The sequence below is a fragment of the Canis aureus genome, chromosome 24, assembly GCF_053574225.1.
Source record: "Canis aureus isolate CA01 chromosome 24, VMU_Caureus_v.1.0, whole genome shotgun sequence".
NCBI lineage: Eukaryota > Metazoa > Chordata > Mammalia > Carnivora > Canidae > Canis > Canis aureus.
Window position 1 is genome coordinate 3,032,380 of NC_135634.1, and position 16,417 is coordinate 3,048,796.

General features: G+C 39.0%; 1 protein-coding gene across 1 annotated transcript in view; it reads right to left on the reverse strand.

Annotated features, from left to right (window-relative positions):
* The window catches only part of FREM2 (FRAS1 related extracellular matrix 2), a 166,617-nt gene that overhangs the window by 19,338 nt on the left and 130,862 nt on the right, over positions 1–16,417 (reverse strand). The window contains exons 12-16 of the mRNA XM_077867971.1: positions 14,182–14,312; positions 12,307–12,465; positions 10,117–10,420; positions 7,565–7,696; positions 5,646–5,977 (exon numbers count right to left, since the gene is read on the reverse strand). Of these exons, the coding sequence (XP_077724097.1) occupies positions 5,646–5,977; positions 7,565–7,696; positions 10,117–10,420; positions 12,307–12,465; positions 14,182–14,312 (1,058 nt within the window). The remainder of the gene's footprint in view (positions 1–5,645; positions 5,978–7,564; positions 7,697–10,116; positions 10,421–12,306; positions 12,466–14,181; positions 14,313–16,417) is intronic.

Sequence of the window (16,417 nt, forward strand, 5' to 3'; positions counted from 1 at the left end):
GAAGAAAAATGATTCCTCAAACCAAATAACTAGGAAAAAACACATTTACTTTTCCAAAATCATTCCTTCTCCTAAGTAAATTACAATTTGATGTTTCAAGTGCACTTCCTTGGGGTTGCATTTCTGTAGCTTATTAATGTTCCTTGAACGATGTTATCAGTGTTTATGTAAGATTCTGACCTCACAACACCAATAGCCAGGATCCTGAAAAGTGAAATGAACTGAGGGCTTTCACTTGTAAAAGAAGTTGTTTTCTTTTCTTTTCTTTAAAGATTTTACTTATGAGACACACACACACACACAGAGAGAGAGAGAGAGAGAGAGACAGAGAGAGATAGAGAGACACAGGCAGAGGGAGAAGCAGGCTCCATGCAGGGAGCCCGACGTGGGACTCGATCCCGGGACTCCAGGATCACGCCCTGGGCTGAAGGCGGCACTAAACCGCTGAGCCACCCGGGCTGCCCAAGAAGTTGTTTTCAAGAGAAATATCACCACCAAAAATATCCAATGGTTTTAAAAACTTGGTTTAACTTTAATAACTATTTTGCATCACAAGTGCTTTTTTATTGTACACCAAAACAATTTAAGTTTTTATTTACAAAACACTGTTTTGTCACACACAACATACAGTGGAGCAGTACTATTTATTTATTTATTTATTTATTTATTTATTTATCTATCTCTAGTTTTCTTGCTACCTGCTTCTATATGTTAAAATCATTAAAAATGATTTTAGCATTGCAGATCATTAGAAAAGTCTGCGTTTCTTTTTCTTGGCAAGTAAAATTCTTAACTTTTATAAGAATGGGGATTGAATCTTAAAATTCTACGTGGTATGGTCCCTGGCATAGAGTAGATGTTCAGTTCCTTTTTCTTTAATGAACGAATGCGTAATGATTAAGGTGGGAAAAGCAGAAACAGTTTTAATATCAGCTAAAGCTGGCTCTAGTCAAACTGCATAAAACTTAATAAAACTTCATTTGTTATTTAGAGGTCACTATCTTGGATATTTTAAGAGATTCCTTCAGCTTGGCAATTCTTTCTTAGAAGTTAAATAATCTGAATGTGAGAGGTTAGGGAAGGTAGAGAATCTTTTAGAGAGTGTTAGAAACCGCTTTTCAGTCACAAAAAGAAATGCAGGGGCTTGCCAGTGTTTGTAGCGGTAGCTTTCGCCACTAAGAATGCACAAAGAAAAAAAGTCAGATGTCATATTGTTCCTGGGGGAAGCAATTACCAGTTAGTAAAATTTGTTTGTATAGTGACTGTGTTGATCTAAGGTGCCAAGTCTAGAAAAGGGCTAGAAGAGACAAAGCCACATCTATTAAAATACTTGGCTGGGGCTGTCTGCACTTGGCAGAGGACAAACAACCTGGGCAGAGGACCTGGGGCAGCACTGGCTTCCTTCAGGATCTGTTGTCCAGCAGAGTGACCAACACACCCATGAAGCTGCTATGAAGCACATTTAGCTCATATTGACGGTTTATCTTTACTTTTCCCCATTTTCCCATCCTAAATTTGGAAACGTAAAAGTTTGCAAAACTCTTATGAAACCCTAAAGCAGAATCTTTTCACCAAGTGTTTAGTTTGTTTTCCTTCAGATGTAGCCTCATAAAATGTGTTTTCATTTCTATCCGATCTGCTGGTACTCAGGTGATGCTGGAAACCACTGTTGGTAAGGCACCGACTTGTATAATTTTATCAGCAAGGGTGTAGATGTAATCTGGCATGTGTTTTCATGACCTCTGTAGGGCAGCATTATGGTCCCAAGGATAGACAGAGAAGTTCATTTGCCTTTCTTGCAATTGTATCTGTGACCACATCCATTCCTCACACACACCCAATAAAATGACATTTAATTCACTTCATTAAATGTCCAGACAAGAATCATGATGTAACTTGGTTAAAAGCACAGGCTACAAGCAAATTGAGTTTGGGCACATTATTTGAATTCTCTTTGCTTCAGCCTCCTCATCTCTAAAAAGGGGGAAAATTCATAGTTATTTCATAATGTTGCGAGGACAGAATTTGTGGAAATATGCGAAGTATTTAGAAGAATGTGGGCGCATGGTACACATTAAATAATTGTTAGCTATTACTATTATAATCATTGTTGTTATTGTTAGTACAATGATTAGGTATTTTCTCTTCTCCTGTAGAACCAAAACTAATGGGGACCATCAGGGAAATATCTGAAAGAACTATATTTTTTCAAATTTTAATTATTTTCTTCCTCCTCACCTATATTTAAGCAATGTGTGTGTTGGGGAGAGGTGCAGATTTAGGAGCATATCAACAGCTAGGAGAGAAGTAGAAGTTTAAGCCCAAGGAACAAAGTGGGGGGAAAGGAGATGACCATCTTTAAGCTCTACTCTAGAGCGAGCAACATGTCTTACTAGATTATATTAATGTTTAGTTTACACTGAGGCTTTTAATGTTTTATAACAAGATTCTGAAATTTCGGGATGCCTGGGTGGCTCAACGGTTGAGTGTCTGTCTTTGATTCAGATGATCCTGGGATCCTGGATTGAATCCCGCATCAGACTCCCTTTGGGGAGCCAGCTTGTCCCTCTGTCTGTGTCTCTGCCTCTCTCTCTCTCTCTCTCTCTCTCAATGTCTCTCATGAATGAATGAATGAATGAATGAATAAATAAATAAATCCTGAAATTTCAATGATTTACATTGAACCTGGTCATCTATTTATGTTGATCATCATGGTGATGCTATTAAATTTATTTTCAACAACGCAAAAGCAAAACAAAAAAAATCCTTTCAGAAGAAACTCCTGTAACCATCAGGCCAGCTTAAGAAGGTAACACAAACTAGTTAAGAAGTGGATGGGATAATTCTTCTATTCCTAGTGTTAGGTAACACAAGCCTTTCAAGTAGGTAAATCTTAACCGAAAAACCTGCAGTTGCTAGTTTTCACCTAAGGGAGCAGAACCACTGGCAGCTCAACTATAGAAGCAGGGCAGTGACTTTCCCAGCTGGCAGTGGTAATGGGAAGGAAAAATACGAGTTAAACAAGTAAAGAGAGGAACAATATTTAGCAAATACACAAGTGGCAAAGTACAGTCAGTTTAGCTGAGCATTTTATGGTAAGATTTAGTCAGAAAGATAAACGCATCAGAGGGAATGGGTTTGTATTTAAAATGCCCTTCAGATCCTGGGGACGTTGGCAGATGTAACAGGACAGGACTTGAGCGGGCAAGTGCAGGGTTCTCATTAGAGAGGGCTATCTGGGTTGCAGATATGAAAAATCAAAATGTGCTGGCATTTTGCGAGATGATGGAAAACATTCTTGAGAGTGAAAACAGACTATAGAGGAGGTAAGACCCACAGAAGAGCCCCATGGTAGAAAGTGATCGTTAACAAAGAGCTAGAGCTAAAATGTAATCCTACCACCATATCCAATTTTGTTTATGTGGTAGATCCTGTGACTTACACAAGATCCTGAGAGAAGAGCAACCAGAAAGAAAACAGGGATGATTTAAAAATGGATTGAAGGGGCACCTGGGTGGCTCAGTCAGTGTTTCAATTCGTGATTTTAGCTCAGGTCATGATCTCAGGGTCATGAGATCGAGCCCCATGTCTGCTCTGTGCTGGCTATGGAGTCTGCTTCAGATTCTCTCTCTCCCTCTCCTCCTGCCTCCCCACCTCACCCTGCTCCCACTGCTCACGCTTTCTCTTTCTCTAAAAAAAATACAAAATACAAACACAAATACAAATGGATTGAAAACAAGCTCTGTGAGTAACAGTTAAAGGAACCAGAGATATTTGACCTACAAAGAAAAAGGCTGAGGTAGATTCATTATTATGAGTCTATTTTTATTCTGGGGGCAGGGCTTTTTTTTTGCATGTCTTTCTGGTGGCAAAGATCCACTGGGGAAGAAGGACCGAAGAGGTAACACAAACAAGAGCTTATGTAATTTGCCTGAGGACGCAAAACTAAAAAAAACATCAGAGCAAAGCCAAATTTTGGTCTGCATTTGCTGGGTTCTAATACCCAAACCCTTTTCACTATTCCACTCTGTGTTCCTATTGGTGTTTGGGGATTTTCACTAATCCATGCAAATCTCTAAATATTTTACTGCTTTCAGAGGAGATGGAGATAATGTCTTGGGGTCCAATAGTCTCCAGACATAATGACTGGCTGCCTATTCCACATCAACACGAGCTGAACGTGTCAGGTTTCATAGCTCTGCCATGGGGCTAAACTGATACTCCGTTATTATCTCCATTTCTCACACTACTACTTGTTTTATGCTTTAACAACACAAGGATATAGCATGGACAAAATTGGCTTTACTGGGGTTAAATCTTGAAAGACTTAGTACAGGGCAGCTCCAGTGGCGCAGCGGTTTAGCACCGCCTGCAGTCCAGGGTGTGATCCTGGAGACCCAGGATCGAGTCCCATGTCGGGCTCCCTGCATGGAGCCTGCTTCTCCCTCCACCTGTGTCTCTGCCTTTCTCTCTTTCTTGCTGTGTCTCTTGTGAATAAATAAATAAAATCTTTTTTTTTTTTTTTTTAAAGAAAGACTTAATACATCCTGGGTACCATTCAAAAATTTAATGTGTAAGTCGACTCACATAAGCTCTTTGTTTGTTTTTTAAATAAATTTTATTTATTTATTCATTCATGAGAGACACAGAGAGAGAGAGAGAGGGAGGCAGAGACACAGGCAGAGGGAGAAACAGGCTCCATGCAGGGAGCCTGACATGGGACTTGATCCCAGGTCTCCAGGATCATGCTCTAGGCTGAAGGCAGCGCTAAACCGCTCAGCCACTGGGGCTGCCCATAAGCTCTTTTGTTTAGTCCAGAGTCATGTTTAGGACAGAGTCATGGCTTTGGGTTTGAACATTCATCATACTTTTGAGCCACACCCAGCATATTTCAGATTCTCTATCATAACTACTAATGGAGACCTTGCTTCCTTATCATGTTGACAACAACTCTGTTGATGATGGTGGGGGTGGGGATTGTGTGTGCATGTGTGTGTGTGTTGTGTATGTTATGTGGAAATGTTTGTGTAGTACGAAGAGGAGTCAGTAACTGTAGTGGAGAAATAACAATAAGCTTTCAATAAAAATACTTTGACTATGGTAGTGATGGAGAAATGAAGCAGACTGGGAGGGAAAGGGAAGGAAACTAGGGAAGAATAAAGAGGATAAAAGGAGAGAAAGATGGCAGAAGAAGAAGAAAAGGAGGGAGAAAAATTGGATTGGCCCTAAGGATTGTAAATCCTCACTTTAGATGGTTTAGGACACATCATAGACATCTGTGTGTGTGTGTGTGTGTGTGTGTGTGTGTGTGTATGAAATGATAATGTATACTTTGAAACAAAATCAGTATTTGGATTTTTATATCAGAGTAGACTTGGGAGTTTATGGCAACAATTATACAGTGACCTTTTGATATAAAGATAATGTTATAAGCCCATTTGCTAAAAAAATGTGTCAAAAATTTAGACAGCTTGGTTCAGAAATAGACATGAATTTTCACACCACCCATGCGAGTTCCCGCTCCTACTTAATGATCTATGCCACCAAGATGAAAGACTGGAGTTGGGATTTAGTCCTCATCTGTATACCTGAACAAAACCAACTGGTTTTTCCAGTGACGAAGCTCAGATGTTCAAAATTCCTACCTGTCCGTCTGTCCCGATGGTTCCTCCACAGTTGGTGAGAAGTTCTGACATGTCATAGTAGCTAACAAACTCCCATAAACAGGCTTCCAGGTTCAAGTTTCGATAGAAGCGTAAGGTACTGGAACCTCTGATAGATGAGCTGTACTGGTAAGGATGAGTCTCTCCAATTACTTCTGGATTTTTCGTAGCATCAGTTAAGAAGCCATGGTGAGTCTTCACTTCAGTGTAATCTAGAAGATTGGAGCACTGGTGGTTTCCAACTCTTGAGCCATCAGGACTGAGGGTGAGCTCAAAGTTGGAAAGCTCTTTAGTGGAGATCACAGGGAGCATACCTGCAAGGAATTGTAACCATGTTGCCACTGTCACCAGCAAAGGACTTAGAACACTTATTTCTTTATCCTCGAGAAGACAAGTGTTATAAAATACTGTACAGCGATTACTACCAACATGGTGTCCCAGGGATCTCATGGCATTTTTCAGGAGATCTGTAACATTAAAGCTATTTTCATGATTCTAAAGACATTATTTGACTTTTCCAGCATTATTCCCTCAGTAGCACACAGTGGAGTTTTTTAGAGGCTAAAAGTCCTCATATATTGCCATAGATTGAATGCAGAGGTAGATAAAAGAATTCAGCTGTGTTTTATGAAGCCAGCCATTAAGAGTATTTTCAAAAATGTAAAAAAAAAAACAGCAATTTTTTAAATTTCTAAGTTATAGCTATTTTTCTGAAAAGCATGGTTTTCACATTAATATGTAATAGATTTGTTATTTTTAAATGAACAAAAAATAAGTATTTAATAATTCCTTATTTTCATTTTAAATCCAGTCAATATTTATAGATATAACTCATAAAAACAATAGGCCTTTGAGATCCTATTTTTGAGGATGTCCTGAGACCAAAATGTTTGAAAGCTATCACTATACAGTATAAGCTAAAATATTTTAGGATTTGTGGGCCGTAAGGTCTATGTGTCAACTGCTCGAGGTTGCCATGGTCAGCCGAAAGTTGCCACAGATGATTTGTAAAAGAATTAATATAACTGTACAATAAGACTTTGTTATGGACAATGGATTATAATTTCGTATAATTTTCATGTTCCATGAAATACTGTTTTTCCCTCAAACATTTAAAAATGTAAGAAATCCATTTTTTAGCTTGAAAGACCATATGAAAGCAGGCAGCAAGCCAGATTTGGCACAGGGGCCATAGTTTTTTGAGCCCTGGCATGAGCAATGCAGCAAAAAGAACCATGAGAAAGGTGTTTTCCTGGAACCTTTCCCATCTCTTGCTCTCAGAGCAGAACTCTGGCCTAACAAAAGAACTGGTCAGCTTCTATCATGTTCTGGCAGAGCTGTGGTTATTGACCACATCAGACAATGCAAAGGAGTAGCATGAGGGACCAGTCTTTTTTTTTTTTAAGATTTTATTTATTTATTCATGAGAGACACAGAGAGAGAGGCAGAGACATAGATAGAGGGAGAAGCAGGCTCCCTGCAGGGAGCCCAATGTGGGACTTGATCCCAGGACCCCACAGTCATGGGGTTATGGCCTGAGGTGGAGGCAGATGCTAAACCACTGAGCCACCCAGGTGCCCTGGGACCAGTCTTTCTTTAGGAACCATTATAAGGGGACACCTGGGTCCCCTGGTCACCTGGCTCATTGATCAAAGTCTGTTCCATCGTGCTTGGACAATGTATTAAATTTATTTAATTTTACAGAATGCTTAAATCGTCAGACTTTTAAAAAACAAGATAGAAAGAAAGTAGAATGACTTGAAAGAAACAGAAAGGCTTGAAGATCATATTGCAAAATGAACATTTATCATCTGCTTGGTGATTTCAAGTATTCAGTGGAATCAACCAGGTGATGAGGAGCCCAAACCACTCCCATGGATGTGCTTACGCAAGCCACCTACCATCTATGTGTGGCATCGTGACGGTGAGCTTGATAAAGTTCGTGTACTCTGGGTCCTCGGGGCCTGTGTAGCGCAGCTTAGCTGAGAATGGCTCTGCTCCCACTGTCCCTGGCACCCTGGGCTGACAAAGACCTCAGGGAAAAATGAACATATTTATGCTAAAAGAACGTCATAGACAACACCTAAAGAATATTTTTAAGCTAGACACTATAATTTTTTAAATAATAAAATCAAAAGTTCTCTGTGGACTGAGGCATGGCTAAAAGCAGCTATAAAAAAGTCAAAGGCCCTGGTGTGAGAAGTAAGTATAGCAGACAGTTTAGTAGCTACTTCTTATTTTATAAGGTTTGAGGAAAAAATAGTAACTGTCCAATGTACTTTAATACACACTGGACATTCTAGGTTATATTTACAAAATCATTTTAATATAAAATGTGAACACAGTGAAAAAGGATTTAAGCCAACAGGAACAATAGCCAAACTGTGGAAGGAGTCTCGGTGTCCATCGAAAGATGAATGGATAAAGAAGATGTGGTCTGTGATTACAATGGAATATTCCTCAGCCATTAGAAACGACAAATACCCACCATTTGCTTCAACGTGGATGGACCTGGAGGGTATTATGCTGAGTGAAGTAAGTCAGTCGGAGAAGGACAAACATTATATGGTCCCATTCATTTGGGGAATATAAATAATAGTGAAAGGGAATATAAGGGAAGGGAGAAGAAATGTGTGGGAAATATCAGAAAGGGAGACAGAACATAAAGACTCCTGACTCTGGGAAACGAACTAGGGGTGGTGGAAGGGGAGGAGGGTGGAGAGTGGGGGTGAATGGGTGGCGGGCACTGAGGGGGGCACTTGACGGGATGAGCACTGGGTGTTATTCTGTATGTTGGTAAATTAACACCAATAAAAAATAAATTTATTAAAAAAAAAAAGAAAACCAACAGGAGAAAGTAACTATAGTTTAATTGAGTGAATTGGATGTTTACCCTAGAATAATATACCTATGACTAGTCATAAAGTAGCATTATTTATAATCAAATAAACTAAAGGTGTACTTATTTTTAAAGCAAAAACTAAAGTCTCCTTAGAATCAGAGAACAAAATGTATACAGCAGAGTTTTCCCTCTATATAACTTCTTACGGCATGTGAATTATAAGTTATAATTTATAATATACACACTGATACAAAACATACTGATACTGATATGCACATACACATACTGAAACACATGATAGTGTAAAATTATGTTCTATTAACCATCTATCTCTCAGTGAGTCTCTTTTGACACGAAAATCTTCCTCCAATGTGTCCTTCTAAAGAATTGTGATGTTTTCATTTTAATGTTATGGAAGGGATCAAGATGCTGGATTATAATCAAGAACACAATATATAATCTCTTTTCAATTTATACATAACAAAGGAAATAGACAAGTATTTATTAGAATAGCAGTAAAATCAGAGGCAGGCTCCAGAACCTGGGCTGCCTGTTTTATTAATACGGGGATTCCTTTTAAGGCATTGCTTAATTGTTTTTCCTTTTGGTACCAACTCAATAGTTTGGCTTTAAGAGATATTTAACAACCATGTGTTTTAATTCTAACAAAAGAGCATGTTTACTATATATGTGTTTACTATATATGTTATCAATAAATATTCGTCCTGAGTATATAAAGGCGGGATGTATAACCTTTCTTTATGCAACAATGGTTCTTTATGAATCAGTGTATGTAAATAAAGTTTTAAAAACAGAATCTTATAAACAGACTTATTTTAAAAGTCTAACTTTAAAGTTCTTCTGCAGAGTGAAGGATTAATATATAAAGTGGATTTCTTGTCTTTTCACGGCTGCTCTAGCTACATTCTATTCTCCACCCCCGATGTGTCTGGGCTCCAGCCCCGGACACAACCTCCCTTGTAATCACAAGGTGTCGGCACCTGTACATATCTCTGCTAGCACTGTCATTCATCCCTCTGTCCCGGTCCCCAGCAAATTCCTACTTGTGCAATAAGCAGCTCATCATGTCGGAGCCACGTTGTCCAGATCTGACCTTTGCATACCATCCTGCTTCCTCTCACATGCTCCCCCATTTCTCTGCTTGTAGTTTCCAGAATATTTGGTGTTCTTTCCTGCTTCTATGAGTCATTGCTCATGTTTTTTTCTCTCTGCTATTTTCAAGATTCCAGTCTCCTGACCCACTCAGGGTAGAACTAGTCACTTCTACTGTGTGCCTTTTCCGGACTAATAAGGTTTATCTGTGTCTTCCGCCTGTTCTCCTCGAGAACAAGAGTCTTGCTTCCTTTTTCTTATCGCCAGCAGAAAGCATAAAGTCTGGCATATAACAGGTGATCAAAAAAAATGTGGAATGAATACACATGTATTTTCTAATGAGTATTTCTGTAAACATGGACATCATTTTTTAAGTACTTGATGGCAAATATTAAGGAATGCATGCAGGCATTTGGGAGAACTAATCACCAGAAATCAGATATTCATAATATTCCATGGTATTTCAGTGGTCTTAATATGAGAATGGTAGCGCATTACCTTCTTCTCTGCCGATGGTTACAATAGGGCTCATCAGCTCCAGGCCCTCATTGCCATTGGCATTCACAGCACGGGCCGCACACTGCACTCTGGAGCCGGGCTGGAAGTATATGGAATCCAAGGTGATCATCTTGGACGATGTAAAAAAGGTGTCAAAGTCCACTTCTCTCATGGGGCTGGTCACACCATCAGGGCCAGCGGGTGCACTAATTAGCCATCGGTACCGGGTCAAGGTGTCATTGATATTTTCACTTGCACAAATAGAACCTGTTTTGTCATAGTCTGAGTATTTAGGGTTGCAAGCCTATGGGAAACAAATAACCTGTTAGGGCCATAGTACAGAACAATGTGGAAGTTACACTTCTCAAGCTCTCTAGCCTAGTGTTTTCCTTGATGCCTTTTTCCATCTCTACACGCTATTCATGCAACCTTCACATTTCTATTCTAGCCCTAACAGTGTTCATGGACTCTGATTTCAAACAGAGTACTGGACATTTCCACTCTAACTTGATGCACATAAACTTGTTATGCTCTGCATCATCTCATGAATCTCCAAGTCCCAAATCATTCTTGTTCTCCCTCCCTCCCTCCCTCCTCACTCTCATCCCATCCCCCCTGGCCCCCACTTCCAGTGGGTCAGTGTCCTTGGCTGACTCTCTTTTGCAATGTTCAAGTTGGTGCCTTCCTTCCCATTCCCATTACCACTTCTTATCTAATTCGGGATCTTTCTAGTCAAGTGACACACTGTTGCAAGGTGACATTCCAAAATACCCTCTTCTCATGCCATTCTTCTGTACAAGATCCCCCCACCACCCAACCAATGAAATCCACAGCCCTTAACATTTGTTTATTTTTTTTAAAGATGTATTTATGTATTCATGATAGACAGAGAGAGAGAGAGGCAGAAACACAGGTAGAGAAAGAAGCAGGCTCCATGCCGGGAGCCCAACGCGGGACTCAATCCCGGGGCTCCAGGATCACGCCCTGGGCCAAAGGCAGGCGCCAAACCACTGAGCCACCCAGGGATCCCCTAACATAACATTTAAAGACCTCTATAACTTGGCACCAAATCATTATTTGTGCCTTGGTAATTCAATAAACATTTATTGTGTGACTATTATACATAGGGTCATTTTACCAGTTCTGTTGTTATACATCCCAGTTTTGCTCACAAGGAGCTTATAATTTAGTCAGGAAAAGGCAAGTAAAAAAAAGTAATAATAATATGCCATTTTAACAATTGTTAAAAAAATATTTTATTGGGACACCTGGATGGTTCAGTGGCTTGGCGCCTGCCTTTGACCCAGGACGTGATCCTTGGGTCCTGGGATCGAGTCCCGCATCAGGCTCCCAGCAGGGAGCCTGCTTCTCCCTCTGCCTGTGTCTCTGCCTCTCTTTCTGTGTGTCTCTCATGAATAAATAAATAAAATCTTTAAAAAAGTAATAAAAAAATATTTTATTTATTTATTCATGAGAGACACAGAGAAGCAGAGACACAGGCAGAGGGAGAAGCAGGCTCCCTACAGGGAGCCTGATGCGGGACTCAATCCCAGGACCCCAGGATCATGCCCTGGGCCAAAGGCAGGGGCCAAATCACTGAACCATACAGGTGCCCCTAATATGCCATTTTTTAATGATAATCCTCTAGATGTAGTTTGTGTTGTAATCCCTTCTTCCTGGAACAGCCTCCCCTTGTCTCTTATCATAAACTGTTAAAACACCACATAACCACCCCAAGCCTCTCCTCACACATGGAGCTGCAGCTCTAGCTGGTTTGTGACATTCTCATGGTAATGATCACTCTTGCCCTCTGGTAGAGTGATTGACTCCTGAATATTTTTCTCTTCCTTATTTTTAAGTTCCTTGAGTACAGAGTTCAACCCTTATTTATTTTTCTATCAATAGCAGACCCTGAGATAACACAAGATAACACACTGTGTATGCATCAGTTAATAAACCTTTGTTTATTTGTTGGATTGGATAACCTTTGTTATTTGTTTGTTGGATAAGGAAGAAAAATAGGAGCTTTATGTGATTACTGTTATATTTTCCTATCGTTCAAAGCTTATACCTCAAAGTAGTCCCACTTTTTTTCTTCATGGCAAAGCCAATACTATATTGGTTAACATCTATAATTATTTTAAATAGCTATTTAACAATTTTTCTCAAATTTTTCAATTTCCTACTCACTGTAATACAGACAACAGGATAGCCAGACACAGGTCCTGCACTATCTTTAGCTCTGGAAGTGTCATCATACATCAGTAATGACACAATTTGAGGGACAGATGGGAAAGTGACTTCCGCCATGCTGTTCATTTCTTCTATATACACAATGGCTTTGGTGACCTACAAGGAAAAGATAATTATGCGTGATTATCAAAATACTTGGCTCAAGGAGTATCATTTGTACAGTATGATACCTAGGATGCTTGACAAGTCCCTGGCTTCATTATGATGAAAACTATCACTTGCAGAGCTCCAGTAGGGTAACAGGCCCTTTGTGGTTTGTTCTAGGTGACCCTGACACTTTGGCCATGTCTTATGGCACTGGGGGAGGGCACATGAGCCCAGAGCAGCATGGGTTGACCAGTAGCCCATGAAGTATTTGGGTTCTAATTTTTTCTGCAAATTGGGATGATTGTAGCTAAATCTGTCTTGGGTTATGACATGAAAGATCCATGAAAAAACCAGTTAGTTGGCAGGGGGAAGAAAGCAGGCTGAGGAAAAGCAGATCCTAGGGGTCATGTGATAGCATAGTCATGCTGACATGGATGCTGGCAAATATCGAGGCTTTAAATGAGCTAAGACCATTAAGGAGGGCACTGGATGTGAAGAGCACTGGCTGTTATATGCAACTGATGAATCACTAGCTTCTATTCCTGAGATCAACAATACATTATATGTTAACTACATTGAATTTAGATAAAATTTTTAAAAATAAATGAGCAGAGACCAGAAGTGTAGCCTGAAATCTGGGCAGAGTGAGATACAGTCACAGGCAAGAAAGGAATCTGGAAACATGTACTGGTAAGCTGCCAGGACACCTTGCTGATATATTTGTCTTAGCTCCTGAAAAACCTTCCAATATCTTACATATCATAGGTTGCAAATCTCTATCTACCAGCATTTGTAAAAGAAGCTATCACCTGAAGAGACTTGAATGAATCTCTGTTCCTTTCATCCCAAAGAGCTTAATAGAGTGCTCCATAAAAGTAACACTAAAAGAATAACTTTTAATGGGATCAAGACTTACAAAAAATATATGTGGAAAAAAATTTTCTGCCCATACTTCTTGATTTTTAAATATGACTTAAAAAAAAAGTAAGGCACTGTAGCAGAAATACCATCAAGTAGTAAGGATTACAAAATGATAAGAAATACTTAGGAGGAAACAATCTCCCCAATTTGATCTCCTACTAAAAGTAAAACAAATAATAAAAGAAAGAAATTTAAGTATGGGTTTATCAACATCGGTCTGTGTCTACAATTATTTAGTTTTAAAAACTATTTGAGGTTTAAAGTTCAAAATTCTGTGGAAAAATGTTTACCTTGAAGAAAATCTGGTTGATGAAACTATGAATTTAATAAGCACAGAACATCAGTATTAGGATCATAACATTTTGGTCACTGAGGCTCTGGGCAGCAAGTTGATAAAACTAGGACTAGCAGTGGGAATTGTGAGGGTTAGCAAACTGTGTTGTGGATGAAAATGTATGTTTTAATGAGCAGCAACCCTGAATTCATAGTCTCATCTTTGTGCTGAGATGATGCTCTCTCTCTGGAAGTGAGTCTCAAACTCAGCAGTTGCCGACTGAAATGGGAAGGCTAAGTGGGCTGACATAGGGCTCACTGCCTCTAGTCTCTGAGTTTCTAGACACGTGATTTTTCAGAGAAAAAGTAATAGGAACACTATTTATGAGGTGATAAAGGGGTTGTGCACATCTCCTTTATCAAAGGCTTGCACAAAATCCCATTAGTCAATTGTACACAATGTGATGCTCAGACCCATTTTCCTCGATTAAAATGCTGGCTCTGAATTCATATCCGTGTTCTGTTACGTACCTGCGTCTCTGCCACCATGTTCTCATCGGGTTTTAGGTGGACAGTGAAGGCCTCTCTCATCTCTCTGATCCCATCGAAGATTACTTCAATGTTAACAATATGCTGGGTTTCTCCCTCCTTAAACTCAATTTCTACAAATGCAAAGTCACAGATTTGAGACTTTTACATGTGAATATGTGAAGTTTGTCTCAAGTTTTCTTGACAGTGACTCACAATGAGGAAAACGCTGTATGCTGTGGCTCAGTATATTTGTGCATGCGTGTGTGTGTGTGTGTGTGTGTGTGTGTGAATAAAATGGAATCATGAGTTTGAAAAATATCACTTTTTTTCTGCTGTATGTTTTGCACCCAAATATTTTCCATTCTATTGCATCTCATCCAAAGAAGATTCTAATCAGAAACTACTAAATTGATTTGTTGACTCACAGCCTGAAAAAACACTGAGTTGTGGAACAGAAGATTAATCATGCTAATACTGAGGCATAACCAGATAAACTGGCCTCTTGTTTCCAGAATTTCTGAAATGACAGGACACAAGTCAAGTGACTACAGTGGCAGATATTAAGTGTGAATGTGAATGGCACGTATAAGTGTATATATGGATAATAGAAGGTGGATATAAGACTGCTGAGCTTTTTAATATTAGATCAAATTATGTTTTCAAAAGACTTTTTCTGTTGTTGATGTTCATCTTGGAAATGCAGAAACTTTTTTTGGTAAATGTCAATAGGTATGCTTCCCTTAATCCTGTCCCTCCTCACTAAAATATTTGCTACATTGTCATGAAAATAAACTCAATTATAAGAATCCTTTTTTTAAATGATTCATTTCAGGGACACCTGGGTGGCTCAGTGGTTGAGCATGTGCCTTCAGCTCAGGCTGTGATCCTCAAGTCCTGGGATCGAGTCCCACATCCCCACATCGGGCTCCGAGCTTGCTTCTCCCTCTGCCTATGTCTCTGTCTCTCTCTGTGCCTCTCATGGATAAATAAATAAAATCTTTGAAAAAATATCAAATAAATTATTCATTTAAGAAGTCTTAAAATATTAAAAATTCAATGATTTTATTGAACTCAAGAGTCAGCAGCTACCCAATACTATAAGACTTGGATAAACTATTTTGTTGGTTTTACTATACCTTTTGAGAAACTGGCTCAGAAGAAAAATAAAAAAATATAATGCATAATTGTTCCAATTAGAGAATATAGCAGATGCTGTTTCTGATGCAACTGAAGTTCAATCATTATAATTCTAAATTATAAATTCTTTAAAATGTGGCAGAAGACAATGTGTCTTCAATGTGTTTTTCTTCTGCTACCTCTATTTTTTTTATTGTCAATTATGAAAAAGATTTTTTTTTGAGTTAGTCATCCAGATTCCTCTTTAAAGTAAGTTCTGTTTCTAGATATAGCCATTTTCTACATTAGCCTTAGCATGCTGTTGGTCTTAGTCTTAGTATTAGTCTTAGATTTCTCACACTCTGAGAAAGAAGTTCTTGTTTAGGGTTCTTGTGTCAGAGGATGAAGATAGGTGATTATTACTGGCTCACCAATGTGTTCGGTCTGACTTGTATTACATTTCATTAGAAAATTAGTTTCTAGGGGCGCCTGGGTGGCTTGGTCAGTGAAGTATCCAACTTTTGATTTTGGCTCAGGTCATGATCTCAGGGTTTTGAGATCGAGCCCCGTGCTCTGCACGGGGCGTAGAGTCTGCTTAACATTCTCTCTCTGCCTCTCTCTCTCTCTCTCTCTGTCTCCTTTCCATTTGAGCACACTCTCTCTTAAAAAAAAATTAAAAACAAATAAAAACAAAGAAGATTAATTTTTAAAATGAAAAATATCTGAGGGTTTCAGAGGAAAATACAGATTTTTTAAAGTTCTTTTGCACGTTCCTGCCTGGCTAAAGTCTGCTGGTCATGACAGTACAGGCTTTTCTCAGCAGGGAATGGGCTTTCTGATTCAGTAATATTCCCATCATGTCAGTTCCCCCTCATATTTCACTCATTGAGTCTGATGCTCAATGGACAGAGCCACCCAGGAACCCCTGATATGTTTAAATTATTGCTTTCTTACAGTACACATGCTAGTTGATAGTTAAGTTTCTTCAATTACTTTAGTCCTTTATCTGCCATTTTAGATATTTTTAGCACAAAAAATATTTCAAGTTTCTTTTTTATCTTCATTATTTCTATTTATTTGTAAGGAACTGACCTCAGTTTTGACCATAAGGGAGGAATTA